Source organism: Mercenaria mercenaria, chromosome 5 (genome assembly GCF_021730395.1).
Source record: "Mercenaria mercenaria strain notata chromosome 5, MADL_Memer_1, whole genome shotgun sequence".
NCBI lineage: Eukaryota > Metazoa > Mollusca > Bivalvia > Venerida > Veneridae > Mercenaria > Mercenaria mercenaria.
This window is the reverse complement of record NC_069365.1, coordinates 58,380,248-58,405,209: the sequence shown is the minus strand read 5'-3', so window position 1 is coordinate 58,405,209 and position 24,962 is coordinate 58,380,248. Positions and strand designations below refer to the sequence as shown.

General features: G+C 34.6%; 2 protein-coding genes across 3 annotated transcripts in view; one reads left to right on the top strand and one right to left on the bottom strand.

Annotated features, from left to right (window-relative positions):
• The first annotated feature begins 5,634 nt into the window (after positions 1 to 5,634).
• Positions 5,635 to 14,537, top strand: LOC123557335 (protocadherin alpha-13-like). The gene is made up of 6 exons (XM_045348752.2): positions 5,635 to 8,821; positions 11,888 to 12,085; positions 12,378 to 12,516; positions 12,831 to 13,333; positions 13,559 to 13,690; positions 13,950 to 14,537. Exons 1-4 carry the CDS (start codon positions 6,110 to 6,112, stop codon positions 13,289 to 13,291), a joined length of 3,510 nt encoding a protein of 1,169 aa, XP_045204687.2. The 5' UTR covers positions 5,635 to 6,109; the 3' UTR covers positions 13,292 to 13,333; positions 13,559 to 13,690; positions 13,950 to 14,537.
• Positions 14,538 to 18,373: 3,836 nt separating this feature from the next.
• Positions 18,374 to 24,962, bottom strand: part of LOC123557332 (sushi, von Willebrand factor type A, EGF and pentraxin domain-containing protein 1-like) — a 33,805-nt gene continuing 27,216 nt past the window's right edge. For both annotated transcript variants that reach the window (XM_053543690.1, XM_045348746.2), the window contains 6 exons: positions 24,595 to 24,762; positions 23,177 to 23,344; positions 22,311 to 22,478; positions 21,226 to 21,387; positions 19,897 to 20,103; positions 18,374 to 19,461 (listed from right to left, as the gene is read on the bottom strand). In XM_053543690.1, the coding sequence (XP_053399665.1) occupies positions 18,902 to 19,461; positions 19,897 to 20,103; positions 21,226 to 21,387; positions 22,311 to 22,478; positions 23,177 to 23,344; positions 24,595 to 24,762 (1,433 nt within the window). In that variant the 3' untranslated portion in view covers positions 18,374 to 18,901. The remainder of the gene's footprint in view (positions 19,462 to 19,896; positions 20,104 to 21,225; positions 21,388 to 22,310; positions 22,479 to 23,176; positions 23,345 to 24,594; positions 24,763 to 24,962) is intronic.

Sequence of the window (24,962 nt, the reverse complement as noted above, 5' to 3'; positions counted from 1 at the left end):
AACACTTCTAAACGTGCATATATACATGAAACGAGTGATATAAATGTGTTTTTACTACTTATACTGCTGTTACTACTGGTGATGATGATGCCGCCACCGCCACCGCCACCGCCACCGCTACTAATAAGATATTGCATGTGTATTTGCTTAACTCTCGGCTTATATTTAGTTTATTTTTTTACTTGCATGTCTTTTATGAAATGTCACAAAGTTAATAATACAACAAAGGCAAAATGGAACTTGTCAAGTTAAGATTTCAAGAACTCGGGATTGTAGTCCCATGTCATACCCACAAGGCCATAGAGTCGATGTCGGACCAGCTCGGATTGCTCAAAGTGATATATTGTCCGCTCCAATCTATTTGTTTGCCCACATTTGAAACGTTTAGAAAACAAATACTTTAAGTAACGGTATTTAAACAGATTGCTCAGTGAGATTTTCTCAAACATGTAATATATCTGTTTGCCAATAGTTTTACCAAACCAATCATCACCTTGCGTTTTATTTCAATGAAACAATTTTTTCTGTTTTAATATAATTACTGAGACCCGAGTTTACTGAACTCGCGAATAACAATATTGTTCAAGTTTCAAGGCATTTAACTATGCGGGAAAAATATCTGCAACTTAAGAATGTATCCGTCTTAATATGTTTAAAAGAGGCTTTTAAATTTTGTAAATCCAATTATACTTTTTATATAAAATAAACATATTCAAAGGATGAGTCCTGTGCATCTTTAAAATACTACTCGTATAAAACCTTAGAGATGAATTGCACCAGATTTCATAAATTCATTTCGGAGAAAAAAAAATTAATGACCACTTTTTGCGTGAGGAACATTCATCACTTTAGTGATGCTTTCAAATTTCCTGAAAATCATTTTCTGCCTGGAAAATAATCACCACTGACCATTTTTATCTTTCTCATTTACATTTTTGAAAAACATCCACAAAGACTAACGATAAAGTAGCATCATCAATCATGCCGCACTGATTGATTCACGATATGTAGATACCTGCTCTGACAGATGCGGTCATGCATGTGCTGCACGGAAATCTCGTGCCAGCCTCCCGACACATCCACTGCACTAATGAGCAACGTGATATGACACATCTTGTCTTGGCTTTTCATTCTATGTCCAGCCGTAACGTTTCAAAAGATAACGATTTCCATATTGTACCAACTTCTTAATGATAAGATACTTTTTTTTGGACCAACTTTTTGCATATGGTGTTACAGGGAAACTCTTTCTTGTACTGGTGTTCAAATCTCGACCGATTTCATGATATGTACTAGGCTATATGAAAGACTCTCGAGGCAGGAAACAGAAATTTAATTTATTCATTTGATCAGTATCAAATTTGAAATTATCAAATATTAATCGAATTGATATGCAGCATGTTGACGTTACACGTGGAACTTTTTGTAGTATATGAGGTAAATGTTAGATTGGACAAAAACCCTAATAGTGCAAACATAAATTGAGACGTGCCATGAGAAAACCAACATAGTGGCTTTGCGACCAGCATGGATCCAGACCAGCCTGCGCATTCTGGCAGTCTGGTCAGGATCCATGCTGTTCGCTAACGGTTTCTATAATTGCAATAGACAATGAAAGTGAACAGCATGGATCCTGACCAGACTGCGCGGATGTGCAGGCTGGTCTGGATCCATGCTGGTCACAAAGCCACTATGTTGATTTTCTCATGGCACGGCTCAATTATATCTTGATAGAAACTTTGCGTCTTTGCGTAATTTACCTTGAAGAAATAGTACCAAGTTAAATCAAAATAGAAATAATCTCAGGAAAAACATCATAAAATTATAATAATGAAAAAGGAAATCCATGCTATAAATTATTATGTTGTTGCCAATTTTACACAGATTATACGATTAAACGTTTTTCTATCAGTTTTAATTTTCCGACTGACCCATCATGAACTACGGAGTAAATTAAACTAGAATGTTCAATTACTTGGAGGTGATAGGGCGATAAATAACTTTTACACTTGTGCTGTGGTCAAGAACATTATTTAGTAGGTTATTTAAATTTATGATACTTTTTATCTCAACCTAGTGCGAGACAGGGAGGACTTAATTTACTTTTCAAAGTATAAAAGAAGTTTCTGAAGTTTCGCTTTTTCAACAAGTAGAAAAAGCAATATTAACTTACAGCAACATGAAAGAAGATTTCACCAGTGATCAAACCAGTTATGACTTTTTAAGCATATTTTTAAAGAAAAAATGTATGCCATGTTATTTAAAGATAATTATACTGGTCATTATTGCACGTACTTAACAAGTCCTTTTTTCAGTAAGGTTATCGGTTTCGGATTTTATTATACAAATATATAAATACAATGATAAAAATTGAGGTAAGGCCCTAAAATGCACGAAATTTTAATATATACAGGTACTTTAGAAGTTTTTCCTCAATGTAACGACGTGGCGATACAAGACAGGCCTGTTTTAACATGACGGTACAAGTTCACGTGTCGCGGAATAAGAAAAAAATACTCTATAATAATAATAATAATAATAATAATAATAATAATAATAATAATAATAATAATAATAATAATAAGCGGAAGTTATACATATATCTGCATGTAAAAGACATATAAATCTGGTATAATAATAAGAATAAAGCACTTTTCCAAGGATAACTGATTGGCCAAAAATGATACACAATCAAGACATGTAACAAACATCATGAGATCTAGTGACCATTATATTTATTGTTTGTTGTTGTTGTAGTGAGAAAATGTCAATCTTTAAGGGTTTAACTGATTTGTTTATAAATAACTAATGATTAATGGAAATGTGGTGAGAAAAACAGGTCTTTTACAGTTTTGCCGAAAATACACAATTCCTTATTTCGTGTTTTCCTCCTATTTTTTTGCGTTAGTGTAAACCATTTCATGTACTTTTTAAACAGCAAGTAAAGAATATTATATAGTTATTTATTTTTTAGAACTTAATTTTTTTATGACGATTAAGGAAAGAATATGATATTTGAATATGATCCCTATTAACAAAGCCTTTAATTAAGTAATTTAATGATAAAAGTATTTCCGCAAAGTTAGCCGAGGGTCGTGAACTTTCAGTAATATTTTAAAATAGTTCAATTGTTATCAATAGGAAATCATCATAACAAATAATCAAAATAAGAAATTATTTCAGCCATACAAAATATGAATATTACTAAGGTCGAGAGAAAAATATCAGCAGAAAACGAATTAAAAGGGGATATTACATGTTTTTCAGTGAATTATTAAAATATTAGAGTAAAATATATCTGGTATTTTCGCAGCGATGTCAAATATATTTTTCACTGATAAGGAAACTATAATGGTAATTTAGTCAAAACATGAATAAAAAGAAAGTTGTTTTTTACATGAACATAATATCTTCACTCGTGAAGCCATACTTAATTTAAAATATAATCTTGTATTTACTCGGAAAGATATCAATTTACAGAAACAATAAAACGCTAACTTTAGACAGACGACACAATTTATATATTATTTTAAATGCGTATATATATGATATAAAAATCAAGTCTCATTGAAATAAAAAGAAATGATATCCGATGGCACTTGCTTTATTTTATACGTATGTACAATCAAAATCGACAGATAAGAAAGGTAAAGGCGGAATTCTGCCATTAAATACACGTTTTATCAGGACTAGACGCGAAAAATTCATCTTTGACACTAAGTGGTGACAAAATGATGATGACTGCATTAATTGTAATTAAGTGATTTCAAAGAGATAGAATGACATAAAATTGTCACCTGCTGTGTCCTTCCACCTTTTTTTGTACACTGATATCATCTATAAGTATGGCCATATGTGTGTCCTCAATTTAATGTAATTATTGATACACCTATTCACAAAATATGATTTCTAATAGAGAATAGATAACCACAAAATAGTTACCTTCCTTTCCTAATTATATCAATTTTACAATTAAGGTTGCATATCAAAAAAGAAAATCAAGGTTAATTATGGTTGATTTTTCAAAGGGATGATACACTGTATGAATTAAAGTCCGTCTTCGTAAGATTATATCATACTTCCATGCCCAATCAGCTAATATTTTTTATAAAGTATAAGAAAAGTTTCGGTCACGAAGTCAAGAATAGTGCAAAAATATTTATATCGTTCAGTGGGACCAAAGTTTTTAAAATGCATAAAACCAAGGTCCTCATTTAAATTTATTTTAAGACATTTTGGCCGTCATTTGAAGGTTAAAAATTTACTAGCATACATGTACATTGAGGTTTCCCCAAGGGCCCCACTCTGCACCCACAAAACTTGGATACAAACTTTTTATCATACTTTTGCCCCTTTTAGTGCATATAGAAGCAGACAGGGTTAACGATTTGTGTTAACATCAGAATCAATGAATTGAAGTTATCCATTATGAAATGTCTCCCATTCTTTGTAATTATACAAGAAGAAATAGCCATGCATGTTTCCCAATTAATCACTCAGAAATGAGCAGATTTCCTAACAAATGAAACACTCACGACTTTGTTAACATGCAAAGCCTGGTCAAATATTTACCCAACCGGGCAGTTGATTAGGTTACGGTAACTGTTCGAAACTCACGATTTTTAGAGGGAAAATAGAACCCTTAAACGAATAAACAACGTTCTTGAGCCGTTTCTTCAATTTGATAGTAAGAAATGACGAAGGGTCATAAATCACTTTTGTAATCGGTTTTCGATAGGTGTCTAATGTAAAACTTAGGAGGACTAATGCCCTCTCATTCACTCCATCCGAACTTTAAGATAAGTTAGGATCAAATGGATTACATGCATTGTTGGGAAGAATTATCTAAATCGAACGTACTTTTATTCTGACTGCATGCTTTTTAGGGGATATCCTAGTAATTATGGAATTCAGATTGGCTCATAGCTTGATGTGTCACTGGTGAAAATTTTCAATTTTTACTAAGATTCGTAATGATATTTCCTTACTTAATTTCTCCCTTTTGTTTAAGAATATATTTCTGTCTCCGAATAATCGCAAAGTGCAATATGAAAATAAAGTTTATTTTGACAAATCTTCTTAAGAAATTTGCCCTAAAATAGATAAAATCGGCCTCAAAAACATAGTCAATACACGTTAAGAAAATCTTTTTACTATACTTGCTATATATTAAAATGTCTTAAAACAAAAAATAAGCGGCGCCTGCGTAAAGGTTCAAAAGTGGAAAAGGCTTAATGATATTTTGTGACAGTTATCTGTTTGAAAAATATCTTTTAAGTTCAAAGATAAATAAACAACATAAAACTTTAAAGATACAATGACAATAATGGAATTAAAGAAGACGTTTACAATATTATTCAGTGAAGTAGGAAGTGTCATAGAGATAATACCTAATTATCTCAGTTACCAATCTTGATGTAGTAAAACTGATAAATTACCAAAAACTTGAAAACGATAAGATCTAAATTTGCAACTCACTCGTGTCTCAAATTTCTCTCGTTGGCCGCTCCACTGCGTATTGATTTCAAGTTCGCGCTCTGATTGGCTGATTTGTGAAACGGGCGGAGCCTACAGGTGCGACTCGCTAATGTAAATATCAGCGGCGAAACTTTTTTCTCATAACCAATTCTTACACAAGATTGATAAACTCTATTGGAATTTGAATTATAATAACATTATAACTGGATTAACTTGTACTTATTTGACATTAGAAGTGACAATATTGTATGATTCAGTAAAAAAGCTAACATTGGTAATCTTGGACAAATCCATTTACCAACGTGGACTTATTCTATAATAGGATAAATTAGGGTTTACTATTTATTTTCTACTGAAAGAGACAGGTTTTGCCAAAGGCGTCCACTTGAGAGTACAGGCTGGCAACAATAATAGAATTACATGAGCTTGTTTTGATGAATAAATAATATTTGTTCGTAGTATTTTGATATTAGCATTGACAAAAACTGGACAGTGGTCAAAAGCATTGTAATTGTCGGTAGATGAGAGGGCACTTTTTAAGACTTAACATTATTTATTTTCGAATGACGGTGTAACACTGCAAGTGTAGGAAGACTTTAATTTTCGAAGGGATACGTTGAAAGGAGAAGGAATGGCTACCAGATCCAGAAATAGGAAGACGACGATGTTACGTGTGTATGTTTTCAGTATTGTGTGTTGTGTTTCGTGCCTGGGCCAGGAAATATTAAAATATTCAATTCTGGAAGAATTACCTAGAGGCAAATTCATCGGTGATATACGTGAAGACTCGAACTTACGGGCGACGGTGTCGGCGGACGATTTTTCACAGATTACTTACAGTGTTTTAGATGAAGGTAAAACATATGAGAAATACTTTACAGTAAACTCTAAGAATGGTTCTCTATATACAAAAGCTGTAATTGACAGAGAATCATTAACAAACTGTGTTTATGAAACCACATGTGTTCTTCCTCTGAGTATTGTTGCAAAGTCACAGATTAGTGCTTTCTTTAGAACGTTGAAAGTGAACATTACTATTAAAGACATAAATGACAATGTGCCAGTATTTCCAAAACATTTCACCTCTCTTGAAATCTCAGAAGTTGCCACCGTCGGATCGTCAATGTCACTTGACGGAGCCGTCGACGCAGATGCCGGGAACTATTCTTTGCAGAGATACTACATCTTGAATGAAGCACTTCTTGATTTTCCTTTTACTCTATCTTATGAACGATTCGTGGATGGTAGCTCTGGTGTTAAGCTTGAAATAACGGGAGATTTAGACAGGGAAACTGAAGACTCTTACGGTGTGATTATTGTTGCTGAAGACGGGGGAAATCCTGCTCTGACTGGAACTATGTCAGTCAATATAAATATCGATGACACAAATGATAATGAACCTGAATTCGCCAGTAAATTGTATAATGCAACTGTAAACGAGACAATGGACGTTGGTGAAGAAATTATACAGGTATCTGCCACTGATGCTGACATTGGAATTAACAGTGAGATTGTGTATAGTCTTAGTAAGAATCAGATCGGCAAAATCCAGGAATTATTCGCTATTAACGAAACCACTGGAATTCTTTATGTAAATAAGAAGTTTGAAAGTGGTGGACAATTTAGAATTATCGTCGAGGCTACTGATAAGGGGACACAACCATTGATGACTCAGGCCATAGTTGTAGTAACCGTTCTGGATTCTGACAATAATCGGCCGGAGATTAAAGTTAACTTGTTTTCGGATAGTGGAATGGCGACTATTTCGGAGTACGCGGATTTAGGAACGGTGGTGGCACATGTTAAGGTAATTGATAAAGACACTGGTGCTAATGGAATAATCACATGTGATATTGACAGCGATAATAAAGTTTTTACCCTTCAAGGTCTGGACGTAAATGAGTACAAGGTCACGGTTGCGAAGGGCCTTGATAGAGAAAGCATGGACTTTATCTTTGTGGTAATTAACTGCTATGATAAAGGTGCACCTCCTCAAACTACCTTTGTGGAATTTAGCGTAAAGGTTATCGACGAAAACGACCATTCACCGATTTTTCTACAGAAAATTTACTTTGTTGATATACTTGAAAATAATACAGTGAATTCAGATATTGTTCAGGTCTCGGCAATAGACAATGATATCGGCAAAAATGGAGAGATTTCATATTCTGTATGGGCTACAGGTGACTATCGTTTCACAATGGACCCTCTGTCGGGCTTGATTAAAACCCAGTCAGTATTCGACCGTGAGAAGATGTCCAGTATAAAACTCTACGCATACGCCAAAGACAACGGGTCTCCGGCTCGAACCAGCACGGCAACGGTGATGATTAACGTCCTTGACCTTAATGACAATGTTCCAATGTTTGAGAAACCGTTTTACGAGTTTAATGTGTCGGAAAATGTTGCTGTTGATACAAGTGTGAGTTACGTAGTTGCCTCAGATCCAGATGACGACGACAATGCCAAGCTTGGTTTCCATATTGACAAGTCAGTGCCCTTTAAAGTTGATTCGAGAGGTATCATTAGAACCAAAGAAGTACTTGATCGTGAAGAAAGTGCTATTTATAGCTTTTTAGTGATTGCATACGACCATGGAATGCCATCTTTGAATACTTCCACAAACGTCGTGGTGCACGTGCTAGATAAGAACGACCATGTGCCGAAGTTCATCTTCCCAGACATAGAAAACTACACGGTTGAACTAAGGGCTGATACTTTACCAAAGTCTGTTGTAGCTAAAATCAAAGCGTTAGATCTTGATGAAGGTTTAAACGGTGAATTGTTTTACACTATTCAAAACTCCAACGTGTCAGATTTATTCACAATAAATGGTAACACCGGAGAAATAACGCTAGTTCGTCCACTACAGTCGTCTGATGAAGAGATATACAACATTTTGTTACGTGTGGATGATAAAGGTAACCCGAGCCAGTATTCAACGACATCAGTGAACATTTTCATCGCCAGAAAGCAACCACTGTCCCCTGTAACCGACTCTAAGGGTGAAAACCTTCTGATAGCGATCACCTTAAGTGTCGTCACTTTTGTTCTTGTATTTACAATTGTGCTTGTGATATGCATCTTAAAAAGAAAGTGGTTCAGGAATAAGGACAATTCATGCTCCGAAGAAACCTTCTGTGAAAAGGTGAAACCAAGCAAGGAAAGAAGAGTGAAATTTGCCGATATGGAATCTGGGATAAACGAAAAGAGCACTTCCATTACCAAGACACCGCCTTTTGAGACCATGACAACGTTCAGTAGCGATGGCAACGATAGCAGAGATTCTGATATGACAGCATCAACCGTTGACATGGAAACGCCGATCCTTGAAAAACATAAAGTAAGTTTAACCATTATCTTTCTCTCAAGGCAAAAAAAAATGTCTTTCGACTTATGTAGTTTTTTTTTATTTTCTGATTCATCAATGGATAACCTTTTATTTTTTATGAACAAGTGTTATTGATATCCATTATTATCTGAAATTAAATCTTTTCTCACTGTTTGGCAAAAAGGTTAACATTTTGTGTGAATGTTTCAACTACTTCACTGCTCTCTCAACTTTAAAATTGTACAGTTTTATTCTCCGATCGTATCTTTTCGATTAAATGTCGTTCCAATTAACGATCAATCAAAAAGGAATTCCCACAGAAGGATATATTTTAAATTCACCGACTAAAATGGCATATTGCATCCTGCAATCGATTGGAAATAAACTTCATTAGGTTTTGAAATTCTTCTCTAGAATTTCTCAACAGAATGGCATGATTTTAAGAGCGACAATTAAAATTTTCTCGTACAAAGAATACAAAAAACTGTCAAAATCATAAACGAAACTTTTGAAAATATGATGACTCACCCCCAGTACACTACAATGAAGAAAAGAAAATAGAATATTTTTACGACCAGGCCATGAAAACTACAAAACGTATTTGTCACCACATAAGACATCTGTAAACCTTTAATCTTGAATGTTTATTGAATTAATCCATTTCATTTTATAGTGACATTTAACTTAATTTAAGAGTTACATTACTAGAAATGAAACTTTAATGGTATTTCCTTAAGATAAAAATCTTTACATCATTTTAAACATTAATTTTGCATTTAAATGTTCATGTTTATTTGTTATTATATCTTTGAATTTGTCGCTTGTATTTCTATGAAAACAGCACTTAAGATGTTACAAGATTTTTCTTATTTGAACCTTCAAATTCCTTTCAAAATTATTGATTGATAACAAGAGTTGCAAGTATCGACAGACAAACGGCGTCTATTTCGCTTAAAATAATAAAGTGAGGGAAACACATTCTAAAATGTTATAAAAAAAATAATAGAATAAATAAAGCGTTTTTTGTGCGTGTAATTTTAGCTGTAATCACGGCAGAAGAGATACTTCTCTTGATACTATATGCATTTCAGGTAACTGTTACAATAGGCCTAAGTAACAAAAATATTTTACACACAATTGCTCTAGTAACTCGTGCTTAATGTGTAATTCGCACGAGTATTATAATGGTAAATCGAACGACCGAATTACTCGTGCAAACGACTGTCTTGAAAATTTCTATATAGCAGAGGAATAATGAAAATCTGAAACGAAATCGTTGAATAAGAATAAAAAAGGAACGTTTTAAAAGATGTAACATAATATTGTTTGCTTTTCGAAACATCAAGAGTTTGGCCAAGGAAACTTCTGAATTATTAAAGCGGTGTATCAAATGTTTATGTTTCTGCAAAGTCGTAACAGTTTCATTGAATCTCTTATCTTTACATCAGACCGTAATTAATCCTAGGAATTATATACCAGTTAGAGACAAGAGCAACCTGGGATTCTCATCAAATATGCAGACCTTTGAGTAATTCTAGATTACTAGCTATTGATTACCTAACAATGCATTCTGGCAAAGGGAAGAATAACTAAAAATGCTATTTTCAAAAAAAAAAAAAAAAAAAAAAAAGAAAAGAAAAAGGTGATCATGTCTTAATTTTGGGGCTTCGTGAATCTTTGATCTATTTAGTAGACACTACAAACTTAGTTTAAATTTGTGTTTTCTTTTTTTACGATATAAAGGGCATAAATCATCGGTTATATAGTTTGTTACCCCATTATACGTTTTAATTAATTATGAAAAAATTAAAAAGAGGGGAAATAAAAAAGGGTCGTGTAATGTTTAATCATAAAAAAGCCTCCTTTATCAAAGGCAAACCGAGCCTTGGTTAGCACCGCAGAGATCAATTGTTGTACGACTCAAGGACTGCTGTTTGTTTGAATTTCACGCCTTATACATTAACATTTTTTCAATTTTGCTTTTGTAGGATTTTTACAAAAGGAATAAAATGGCATGAGTAGATAATTAAAGTGATGTATTAATTCATTTGCCACTAGCGGATTAATATTTCAGAGAGAGAGAGCCGTCCACACGGTTTTATTAAAATCAATACCTGTACAAAAATGAAAATCTATTAACAAATTGGGAGCTATTGTTTCCTAACAATGTACATTTAAGGTTGTGTAAATACTACCTGACGTTCTCACTTTTTTCTCTTTTCACCAATTCTTTTCAGCGTTTGGCTGGGATTCACGAACAGTATAGAACGCAAAACGACATTCATGTTAAAAAATGACCCTTTGCCTTTGAAAATATGGGCGTTTTAAGGGGTTTGAAAAAATTAGATTAATTTAATTCCAAATCTACTCATTTTCAAAACTTACATGTTAACTCTTTATTGGTAGATTTAAAACTTCTTGGTTTCATGTTTAAATAGCGATATCTTTTCTAAAATATAAATTTTAAATTTTACACGTAGATTAACAGATTAAATCAAATTGTGGTCACCTGTTTTTCAATATATTTCAACAGGTCTATCAATTCCGCTATAATTGTGATTATTTTAACCTTCAGTTTCGTTTTAAACACAAAAAGTGTCGAAAATCTATACGCAAAATGCATTCACCTCGAGTGTCGCTTGTCGTCAGATTATCACAATTTGTCCTCATTAGGAGGCCTTTTAACTAGTTAGTTATTATTTATTTGCAGTTAAGACTTACAATGGATATTTGCACGAATACGAAATGTAAAAAAAAATCCGTAATGATTTATTTAATCATATATGTTTTCATATAAAATATCAAAACGATTACTTTAAGCAACTGAAGCAGAAAACGTTCAGCGGTCTGTTTTCGTTTGATATAACACAACACTTAATAATATTTGAACTAATTTATTGGTGGTAAAAGCTAACATGTCGTTATTGTTTTGATCCATTTTCATACAACCAATAAAACGACATTTTGGTTGTCTTACATGTTTGTAACATTATTTATGGTTACAGACATTTTGTCGCGAACATGACTGTACTTTTTTGTCGAAGTTTAATAATGAGTTTTTTTTTTATATTTATCAAGGTTCCAAGAGAAAGGGCTTCCCCGATCACAAGACATTCAACAGAACAGCTTCCAGGACCCTCCGACTCATCGCATGAAATGAAACAGTGTACGCCTCGTTCTGAAGATGGAAAGCCTCATTTTGACACCAAGACTCGTTCTGATTCCCAACTAAAGACTCTTAAGTCACATAGCACACTTCTAAACACATCTATCAAGGTAATTACACAGATGTATAATAGCAGTAAGAACTCAGTTTAAATAATTGAAAATATATCCAAATAATTTCCGAATACAGGCGCTGATACATCTTCCTCACCTCAAGTACAATTATAAACGCCGAAAGCATATCGCATCTTCGACAGAAAAAATAATAACCTTTTTTGTTGAATATTACCAGAACTGAACCTTGATGAGAACTTGATGATAAATATATTTCATGTAAATCCACCTGGTTGTCTAAGACAACATCCTAAAGAACTTTATTAATAACATTTTTTTTTTGTTGCAGCCACACACAACTATTTCTGCGTTTGGTTTGGACGATAATCATTCCCACACTTCCGGTGAGACTGTGACCAGTGATAGTGGACGGGGAGGAAGCGAGTCAGATATTCATAGTGCCAGTCTATCAAACTCTCATGATTCAGGTAATTATAGCTCTTTACGGATTAGCTTTCTTACCCAACGATCTATATTATACACAGTAAAGCATTTTACAAAATTTTCTTATAATATTACAAATATGGTACGTGTGTAATGGAAAATGATATTTGTATCAAAACACATATTTCAACATATGCACATAACTTAAAGCGAGTGCATGAACTTTAATGCTAGGCAAGTCTTTTGGGAATCTTCATATCGATCTACAGCTTTTGCAAGATTAAAACAGTTTAATTGATATGTTCTTGAATATTTTTGTTCTGCTTCTCATATAAACATGACTTTTTTTTGCTTGCAGATATTAGGCTTCCGTCCGACTTGCGAAATCCACGTGCTAATAGCACTTTCATCGACCAGCCGAGGCCGTGGTTAAATCTTGCCGATCTACGTCATCACAACTGTCCTCGACTTCCGGTTGCGCAGCAGCTTCACAACGACCGTAAACATAGACTCCAGCTTCGTGATTTCACCGATAGGAACAGTTCGAGAAATAAGCCAAGTGTTCATCAGTTCAACAGAGGACCATACACACAAAGTGATAACAATTTCGACCGGCATAAAGTATTTCCGGTTTCAAAACCACCCGTTTTCCCGCCACCACCAAGCGACCTTGACCGAAGTTACATGACCTATGAAGAGGAAGATGATGATTTGTCTACAACAACGTCAGGGAGTTATACAATTGACCACGAGGATGTGAGCTTGGACTTACGGTCTCCGCCGCCAAATGCTCACGCACTTAGAGGGTGTCTGGTTTGATAAGACAACACAACGGGGAAGGGGATCCCATCCGACCTATGGGTAAGTTTATTTTTCCAGTTGAATAACTCACAAGAAAGAAGTTAGATTTAACTATACGAACTAGATCTACTGGAAAATTAAAACATAGACTGCATTGATCTTTAACTAGAGTTAAACGAAATATGAATAATTATACTACAGTGTTTTAAATTACAACCACGATACTTAAGTCTAAGAGTTGTTTTATGTTAGAACGAATTTAACAAACTTTTGTTATTTCTTCAGGGTCCGTCAACCTTGGCTGCTGAAACCCAGTTTTGTTTGAACTGTGACGTTAGACGTTACCACGGCGATTGACCAGAACCGAAGATGATACCGAGATCCGGTGCTGTTGTGCAGAATTGCTCTTGGCAAAAGGTATGTTGAAATTTTTCTTCAACATTACTATAATGTTTAAGTAAAACAATTGTTTTGCATCAGTATAATACTATTAGATATCGATGTTTTCGCTCGGGTAACAATCTCTTGGGGGAAACTGGCATACATTGTCAGGGCTATTTTCAATGTAAAGTTAAATTGCTGCTAAACTTGCATATGAAATTTAGTAACTTTTGTCATCTGATTAATTCAATATCTGTAGCAGTTTCTTATAAGATAAATTTATTTTCATTTTCAGGCTATATATCCGATTAAGGTCCATCAGCGAGGTCAAGGTCATTGCAAGCAGTCTGGTTCTCCGACGGCATTAGCGTCATTTCAGGAACCAGCTTAGTCGATCACGTCTGCGTAACAGGATGGCCGTATAAGAGTGCTATAATTCTAAGGAGTGCAATATTTGGTGCTTTAAATTTAACTTTCTTGTGACATTCAATGATAGAAAGTTTTGTGACTGTGTTCATTTTAAACCAGAGTTATCTGCTCGTGGTGTTAAGACTATTTGTTATAAATAAAACTGTGATATTGGATCGTGTACTTTTTTACAGGGTAGGATATGATCTCTGAAAGTGTAATTGTTTATACAAAAAATGTAAATTAATGCTGAATGTATTTAAAATGTAAATATGCCAGTCATAATTTTGCAATATTGAAATGATGAATTTTCTGATATCGTTTAAGTAATTATGTGAAATTCATGTAAATATGTACAAAATCCCCCTGTTGTGCATGTAAATTATTACGCAATTATTGTTATTATATTCAGTTGTTAAGGATTTTGATTAATGCGGAAAATATGTAAAAAAATAATAAATGAAATTAAATATAATTACTGCTTATTTTTCTTACACCACACTTAAAAGTTAAATACAAGTTGTTCTGAATACAGTTCTGAATACAGTGAAAGTGAAATATTTACAACAAAATCAAATACTAATAAAACTGCCGGTTCTTAGGCCATTCCATTGACATCTATTACATCAATAACGGTTTGTTATAACTTTCGCTCCGTTGTCAATTATCAATATGTATTTTCAATTTCTACGTACTTACAATAGGAACAGATACGTCAATATTTTCCATACTGAAGTGCAATCGGCATATTGGGTGTGTGGCTTCATTTGTGACGTCATTTTAATATGTGCCGTTGCGTACAACTGTTCATTTACATAATATTTTCTGCTTGACACATGCTAAATAATACACTTATATCATTTATATAGGCCTATTGATATTAATTTTTTATGGGTATTTTTAAAAATATTATTAGTTTTGCATAAAAACATATGTACTCTTTCTTTCGTGGAATAATATAATTGCATTCCTAAAGTTGCGCAATAATTCTGCTTCAGAACTCTTTTCTGCATGTGCTTTTATGCCTGAACCCATAATGAATACCAGTACCAAAATACACATTGTTGGTGGACAGTTATTTTGCATCAAACGACTGCCGTGATTCTAATGCTAAGGCAACAAAGTTTAGGTTTTATAATTTTACGAACCGTTCGTGCAATAGGAATTGTTAACATGATTCTTCCGCCATGATGTTTTCAGTACAAACACAACAATTTTATCAATTACACTTACAGTATGTTCGTTGTGGCTACCATTGTAATGTATGTTACGTGTTATGGGAGGAGTATAAAACATATTTCGGACCTTTATGTTGATTTTTTTTGCTACATGAGAACATTTGTTCAGCAAATCTAATAAACTTCGACAAGCTGTCCACTCACACAATTTTATTATGAAATGAATACGATCGGAAAAAATATTTTGTATGAGTAAGGCGTTTTATATGAGTTTCCTACGGAACTCTATACCGACTGCAGCTGTAACACGAGTCTTCGCAGGAAAGAGCTTTTAAAGACAGTTGAATTGTTTAAATGCCATTTGACTCAAAATGAGCAATAAAACTCATGGGACAGAAGGACACCCGCATACATGATACCTCCTCTCTGTTCTTTTTGTTCAGTTATTTTGGTCTAAGGAAGAAAAACGGAAATAAAGTCCGCCGCTTTATTGCTTACTGGACGGGTATACATCTGTGTCAACAGACCGGTTCCCGAACTAAAGTTTCTTTTGATCCTAGTGGCATGGACGCTTATTCGGCAATATCGATAGCCAGGTATGTGACAAAGCTCCACCATTTAAGCAATAAAACATACATAAAACTAGTTTCATTGTGAAATTCAATTTCAACCTCAATAACAAACCTGCAATTTGACGTGTAATTAAACTCAACAAACCTCATTTCAATTGTGAAGCAAAGAATATTGGTGTTTTAAATTGGATGGGAGTTACTTTTGATATAAACTTTTAATGCTTCATTACCATGGCAAAAGAAAAAGGCATATCAATAGTGTGCTTTTTATACCTGAACCCATAACATGATTTTGTAAGAACTGACAACGCACTATTACGAAATCATGATAGGTTTTATATGCCAATTGCTTGTGTGGGAATTTAGTATGCGAGTAAAACGCAAGCGGCCTGTAACTCCGTTTAGCTAAGTTCTTACAAAAGTAGTAATAATATAAGAGTTCTTTGACTTACTGACCAACTTCCACACATAGGGCGAATGTCGCTGGAATTCATGTCTTTGATCAAATCGAACATTTACAAATTTGCGAAGAAGGCAAGGCAAAGAGAAATTGATAGCTCAAATTACATTCCAGGACAGCGAAATGTAAAAAGTATTTTTAATCTTTCACCGAACCTATTTTGCACGTGTATCCTATCCGTGTATTCTATTTTTTATTTACTAATTGTTCCCTCTCTTTGTGAAACGCCGATCTATATTCACTGACTTGATCTTTTACATAAATACTTATTTTTTTTTCAAAATTATTGTAATCGAGCTTAAATAAGAAATATCAATTAAGTGTATATTATTTTCTAATATATAAATGTAATATTGAAAACTTCAAAGCTCAATAATTTACATGAATATTTCACGTATTAGTCAGTACCTGTTCACGAGACATTTAAATTGTTTATCTTTTCATCATTATTGGTAAAAATCACCATTTTTTCTTAAACGAAAAATTAAACAAGTTAATATGCCAATCAAAAATTTCAATAATCTTCAATGATCACCTGATGCGTAATCGATATCTTGATCACAAAACCGAAGACGCCATTTCCAGCGTGTGAAACGAGCGATTTATTACGCGTAAAATTTATATCTTTTTTAGAATTTGACTTTCTTCTAATCATTTCAAGCGAAATGTCGACAGTTAAGAGTAATACTAGATATATACCTGCTATTGACCTTTGTAATCTTGAGTTGATGGGCGTAACATGACTGTCATATGTTTTGCTAGCCTTCTACAGAGTTATTCCCATTTTCTTTGATCTATATTCTTATAATAACTAAATATTTTTGTAGCATTTTCACGGTAGCATTTGAAAGGTTCAAACTGGTTTGAAGTATTATATACCGAGGCTTGGATTTTTGGGATGCATCTAAACTGGCATCTTTGAACAATCTTTCTGTCAAAGGGTATTCTTTGATACACAGTCTTAATGAAATATCGACTAACACTTGTCGAGAAAATGGGCTTTAATGTTTAAAAAGATAAAAATCTCAGCCGGCTTTGTGATTTGAAGTTAGCTGTCTTCGAGCTATTTCATCATTGCCACCGTCTACATGCATTTCTCCATTAACATCCGATAAGGTCAAATAACATGTAATACATATTTGCAAAATATTTACCGCTACTGCTTAATTCGTTATTTCGTTGATCAAAACCCATACAGCACATTTTGAGCATTAGCTGTCCTGATCCAGTAAAGAGAGCATCGGAAGTCAGTAGTAGGGTATGAGTGCGAGTTCTTTTGACTGTTTCGGTATTCATTACCCGCATGTAAGCCCGAGTTAAGCTGAGCGCCCTTAGAGCCAGGCACCATTCTTGCTTATTCTGCTTAGCATCATTTCTAACAGTATATGGAAAGTCAGTGACTGTTTCTGGCACCACACAATCACATTTATGTGAAAAAATATGTATTAGTAAAATTGCACCACAACACATGACAATATTACAGATGCGAATCCAGGCAACCGTTTCAAATTGTACGGTTACGATACATAATAATAATGACAAATCATTTGACAACTCGTTAAAGGGAGCCTGCTTGAATTATTTACTTTACTGTAAATCATTCTGTCGTTGATCACAGGTGCCTGTAGTAACTTTAACAAACATGTAAATACCCGTAATTGATACAAAATTACACCCCACATATGACTAAAAGGTAATTATGACTTTTTTATGATCGGGTTCTAACAAGTAAATTTTGATCCCTAAGATCTAAACTTTCAATGAATTGTATGAAAAATTGCGAAGACCCACTGACACGTACATAATGGGACGGTAAATATTTAATATATGAGAGAGTTAAAAGGCGCTGAACGAACTCAGGCTAGTAATTAACCATGCATGGATGGGCTATCCCCACGGATTCTGGTCTGACCCTTGAATTATAACACCATAAACGATTAAATTGAGCTTTTATGAGTGGTCTTGCCGGGAAAGTAACTGGAATTTTGAGAAAAAGTAAGCTTACACATTTAGTTAGAATTCAGATATTCAAACGACAATTTAACAATATTGAAATGAAAAGTATACTGCTTACATACACTCATTACAAGTGATAGAAGTATTGATTTACCGATATTTTAATTAATAAATTACGTACTACATTACTACATATAAAAAAACAATATTTCATTGTGTGATGAAATTTACAGGTGTTTGTAACCTTTTTTAACCATATGCTTTGTATCAGCATCGCAACATCTGCATTACAACGATCGTGCCTTGGTGTAGAAATAATTTATGTAAATTTTCTCTTAAGGAAACTCATTATAAGTTGTACAATTATGTCAACAATAACTACAGTTTCAACATTTGCTGCGAACCGAGAAAAGACAACATGAGGTTAACAGCAGTTGAGGTAGTGTCGTGGAATAACTGACACCATATTTCATAATAAATATTGGCATATCATCATGCTTCCATAATGTAATCGACAATTTACGTTTAAAAACAGTAATTTATGTGACTTCACTTTTAATAAGTTTCTATAATTGGAAACCTTAACCATCTGTAGTTTTGACATAAATATCACAGTAATAAAATTATCACATCAGATGCTGTAATACAAATATGCGTTTGATTTTGATGTGAGCTATACATTGCTTTCTGTCGTCTGTCCTCGGTTCGATAACACCGCTGTTGTCGGGCGACTGGGCGCCGGCGTTTCTATTTCACGGCAATATACAGGCTGGATATATTCAAATTGCTCTGATGAAAGTACATCTGGAGTGTTTGTTCTATTCATAACAATTTCTATTGGCGTAGATGTTCGCGGTTTTGGCTCTTTAATAGTCGCCGCTTCTTCGCGGCGTTCAACGCGGCGCCGTTTGCGTTTCTGCCGCGTGCCGTCACTTTTACGCGGCGCCCTTGGAGGTAACTTAGGTAACCGTACTGAACTAAGAGGTACATGAGGTGGTGTTCCACTTTCAACAAGCTCTGTCCCGCCGTTCTGTAATACTTTCCCATTCGTCTCTGAATTAGACTTAATAGATTTTAATTCTTCGTCTGCTTTATTCGTATCTATAGACAGCGTTGATGACTTCTTCTTTAGCGATTTCACATTAAAGGTCGCCTTAGCAGGTTCCGAATCTTTCGTTATTAGTAACGTTCCATCCTCAATATCCGGGGACTCGAAATTAAATCGAGGCTCACCTAAAAATAGCAGAATAAAGTATTGTTAATTACACTGAACTTGAAGACAGATGAAAAGAGTGGTACAAAGAGACAGGTTTTTTAATGTTTGCATGCTTTTAGTGTACAATATTCTTCTTAAATCAGGGACACACTCTTCTCAGGAGAGACAATCCCTGCAAATTGTGATAGTGGTGGAAGTAATGTTTAACTCGAGACAAAATATGCTAGGGACATTAAGCTTTAAAGTGACAAGGTTCCTATAATATTAAAAAAATCTAATCACGTCGTCCTTCTTTTCGGAGAAAGGACTGTATGTCAGATATGACTTAAACGCCAAGTATTAGTTTGACATATTAGCAAAAACTTCCACCCAGCTTGACCACGAAGGTCTTACAATTAAGTAATTAGCTAAATTGGAAACATGTTTATTTATGAAGAGAAAACAAAACTTACTCATTGTTCTGCTGTCAGAAGAATCAATTGTAGTGCCGACACGCTGGGTCACTTTCTTGTATCTGAGGTACCAGCCAACGGAAATCAGTATAGAGACGATCAAAATTATAATTACTACGACAAATATGGCGATAAAAGCTGCTGTAGGAATTGGCAGAACTGTCTCATCCTTTCGTTTGCCTGCCGGTGTAGTTGTAATGATTAAATCTGGAACCGGAAATGGTACAAATACATGAGAATAACACGTATTAATACGGTAAACTGTATATTTTAGTACAACAAATTGTCTGTTATTATAGCAATTTCAGTTTGATTAGGCGTTGGTCCATCTGACAGAAACGACAATTGAAAGATGCAGAGTTTAATTAAAGAAGATTAACTTCATTCAAATTAACCAAATGCGGAGTGTTAGCTGACTGCTGTGGATATGAACCCAGAAGTGATAATAAGAATGATGATGTTGACGATGATGATAAAGAAGAACAAGAATATAATGATGTTATCTGATATTCATTCATTACTTTTATGTTTGGAAAAGAAACGTACGTTTCAGGGTAAATACAGTACAAGACTAGAAATGTGTCCATGGGACACAGATGCCCCCACTACATGACAAAGAACAATGTAAAAAAACAAAAACTCATTTCTCTTCGTAATGACTGTAGGGAAAATATTTTCGGAGCTACGCGCGACAAAACATTAAAATGACAATTTTTTCCTAGGTCAGGGGCCATAACTCCTACAATACTGAATGAATCCGGACGCGAAACCCCAGGTGCACAACTGCACATGCTGACCAACGTTCCTGTAAACTTTGGTGACTCTAGGTCAAATACTTTTGGAGCTACGCGCGACACAACATTAAAATGACCAATTTTTAACTAAGTCAGGGGCCATAACTCCTACACGACTGAATAAATCCGGATGCGAAACCCCAGGTGCACAACTACACATGCTGACCAACATTCCTGTAAAGTCTTGTGACTTTAGGTCAAATACTTTTGGAGCTAGGCGCGACACAACACTGAAATGACCAATTTTTACAAAGTCAGGGGCCATAACTCCTACACGACCGAATCCGGGCGCGAAACCCCAGGTGCACAACTACACATGCTGACCAACATTCCTGTAAAGTTTTGTGACTCTATGTCAAATACTTTTGGAGCTAGGCGCGACACAACATTCTCGGAAGGACGGACGGACGGACGGACAAGGGCAAATCTATATGCCCGCCCCACCCCACCCCAAAGTGGGGGCATTAAAATCTGTTCTAGATACTAAACATAATTTAAGGTAGATATTGGTGTTGACGTCAAAAATGGTATTTACCACATCGCGGTTCTGTTCCATTCCAGCCCGTACCGTCAGTGAGGCACAGCCTCTGTTGTGGTCCTACAAGTTCATAGAACACATCGCACGAGTAATTTGCTATCATCCCGTTTTCAATTAAATCATAGTGCCCGTTGATTATAGCAGGTGGTGGTTGACAAACTGAAACAGAGATGACAATGTCAGCAACATTTTTTCTCCAAACATTGCCGTACATATCCGATTATCCAGGGTAGTCCGCATGCTGTAATAAAACTAGCCAGTGGAGCATTCGAATTCACGAAGCTGATTTTCAAGAGAAAGATAATTGAGCCGCGCCATGAGAAAACCAACATAGTGCATTTGCGACCAGCATGGATCCAGACCAGCATGCGCACTCGCGCAGTCTGGTCAGGATCCATGCTGTTCGCTATAGGCTTTGAAAGCGAACAGCATGGATCCATGCTGGTCACAAACTTACTATGTTGGTTTTCTCATGGCGCGGCTCATATATCTCCGTACTTAGTGTTCAATCCCGGAAATTTCGCTAACTTGACTATCTTTTCATATCTTACTCATAGTTCAATTAATTGAATCATAGAATACTTAGGGTCATTTGAAGCATAATAAAGTGTTCCTAATCATAATTGTTATATTGAATAAAATACATCAAATTTGCTGCTCCCATGGGATTATTTTCCTCCCGCGGGCATTTACTCCCCGTTGAGAGAGCCCAGCGGGATTTAATGGAAACAAATTGACATAATATATCATAACTGATTTCACTAGCTACGAAACAGCAAAGTCTATTAGAAAGCCTCCAATACGAGTTATGGGAGGAAAGCTTCCTTGGGAGTTATGAACACGGAACAATTTGCACACAAGGCAGAAACATATCCGGTCACATTTGGAATTATATAGACAATAATGTCGCGAGAACTTCAACTTTTTTCTTCCTTTTTTTTAAAAAAAAAAAAAACCTTCATGGAACAATTCTTGGTTTTTAGCTTTATTGTCATATTAAAATGCATTTTTTTTCAATTTGCAAATCCTAAAGTTTATCTAATTTAAAGTATGCAATGAAAAACAATGTAACTCAAACCAACCGCATAAGGGATCCGGTAGATCCCAGCTACCATCCGTCTGGCACGTGGTGATTCCGGACGAGGACAGATCGTACCCGGGCACACATGAAAATGTTGCATGAGTGTTGAGACCGTCAGTTGCAAATGTTACGGCACCACTCAGTGGTGAGTTCTTACCCATACAGCTAACTGTAGATGAAAAATTATGCACAGAACGCTTTACAAGACCTGCACTATTTTTGCTTACATAACAATAGGTGGTTTAAGTGTTATACTTATTATCTCATCAAAACTAAATTAGTAGTCTTAACGTATATTAATTAAAAATGTAAGGACAGAACAACTTTATGCGGGCTTTTAGTTTGTATTTGAATGAATTTATAGTTACATGTACATGATTTTTATCAACCATTTTAATTCTATTGCTCAAATTTTGAAAGCTTGTTTACTTTCATATAATCAGATTCGAGATGAAAAGTATAATCAGGTGCGTTTTCAATAAATATATTCATATATTCAAATAGTGCAAAAGTATTTTCAAAGTAATATTTATTTTCAAAGACTTAAAATTAGAAACAAAAGTCATGATAATTAAGATATCATCACCAACATGATATTACCAATAAATTTTTCAATAGATTTTATCGACGTTTCGGCGCCATGCCTTTTTCACCATATAAAAATCATGAAATGAATTACTAAGGATAAAGAGCACAACGTGTCTTTAAGTATTAATATTAAATTAGCTAAACAGTCCTGCATGTATAAAACGGATGGTTCCATAATACGTTTTCTTCCTAAAGCAATCCTATTGGCAAAAATTGTATTGGCACCAATAATTTAATTGACAATAGTAAACTTAATAAGAATTATTAATTTATTTTTACCACAGGAGGGCGGTGGATAATTCCATGTCCCATCAGGCTGACAAGTCTGCGCATATTCACCAGCCAATGTGTAGTTAATTGCGCATGCGTACTCCCCATATGTTGTAAAACCATTTGTAGAAATGCTAAATGTAAGTTCTGTTGAGGCTGAGATAGAATCACAGATATCTGAAAAAAAGAAACAACAAGAAGTAATACAAGTTAAAGCATAGCAAAAGTTCCTTCTAGGGCACATCTATATAAATATATAATGATCATCTTGTAAAATTTTGGTTGCAATGTCTGTTTTATACTGCCAAAAAATGTCAAGTAGGTATTTACGCTAGTTATTATTTAACATACATTGTTAAATCCAACAACAATTAATCTGTTACCACTTTCAGTTGAGTAAATACGGCAATAAGACAATGACCCGGCCAATCCGTTATGATTCTATGAGTGAATTTGTTGCACATAATTAGCTAGTGTCGCAATGGGGTTTGTTTTCACATATCAACCATGCATTTGAAGATCAGTTTCAGTTTTCATTTTTTTTTATTTATTCCATAAGGCTATTAGCCCATCATGGCATAACAAGCATACATACAGATATGACGAACAGTGAAAACACATATATAATTACATACACTTCAATGTGGAGAAGGTCTGACAATTTTTTTTTGCAACCTTTTCATTTAACATAAATGATTTAGATTATGTTAATACAATATTTCTTTTAATGTATCAACTACGATAACGATAATATTTAGTTGTTTACATGTAAATTTGCTGATATATGTCTATCTGTTTGTTTGTACATATGTTATGTTCTTCAAGAATGGAGGAAATAAAAGAATCAGTCAACCATCCTCGGGTTTAGTATTATGTAATCCATGGACGCGTTCAGTCAGAGAGTCGCCTCAATTAGGAAAGAATAGTTTTAACGTCAGAGGTTATTTCTAAGGTCACGGAGTTTGACTGGCCAGCTTGTAATGACAACAGCTTTCGATTCAGTAGCTCAGTCAAGTGTGACTTACCAAACTATAATGTTCCTTCTCAAGAGAAGGAACAATTAAACAGTACATGCTGTGCTTCTGTAGTAATGATCAGATTAACATCGTGCGTTCGGGTTTTTATTACTTAATCCAGTAAATAAACTAACAACGCCTCCACAAAAATAATTAATGAATTTTAGTCATAAATTACCAAAGATTACAAGTTCTTTGTAACGTCTGTAAATTCAAGACACCCAGAAAAGTAAGTACCTTCTTGCAAAGGTTGATAATGACCTTTACATATCAATAAATGTCGTGCAGGTGGTGGTAGCTCTGGAGAGGTTGTACTTTAGACAAAAGCTCACGGTTGATAAGATTGTAAAAGTATTTAACATTACCATAATTATACATTTTGGACAACAATAAAAAGACGAGAATACAAACTGCATGTTGGGTCAGTCCCTTCCCATCCGGAGCCGTCGTTCTGGCAAAGTCTAGATGCTGGGCCATTGATACTGTATCCTAATTCACAGAGGTATGTAGCCACAGGTCCCTGTGCCGTGTCCGAAACTGACACTGAACCATCCACAGGAGTAACTGGTGTAATACATTCTGTCAGAGAAATATTCAAGTTGGAATGAAAATAAATTATCACCGGGAGACGAGAAATGAATGTCCGTTTTCTGAACGAGAGCATTGCCTCCTCTGTTTTGGTTCCGACAGTACCGTATCAGGTTTATATTTCTCAAATATAGAATGAAAGGTGCGCTGATCATTGAAACATAATAACATTTAAGAACTTTAACAGATAT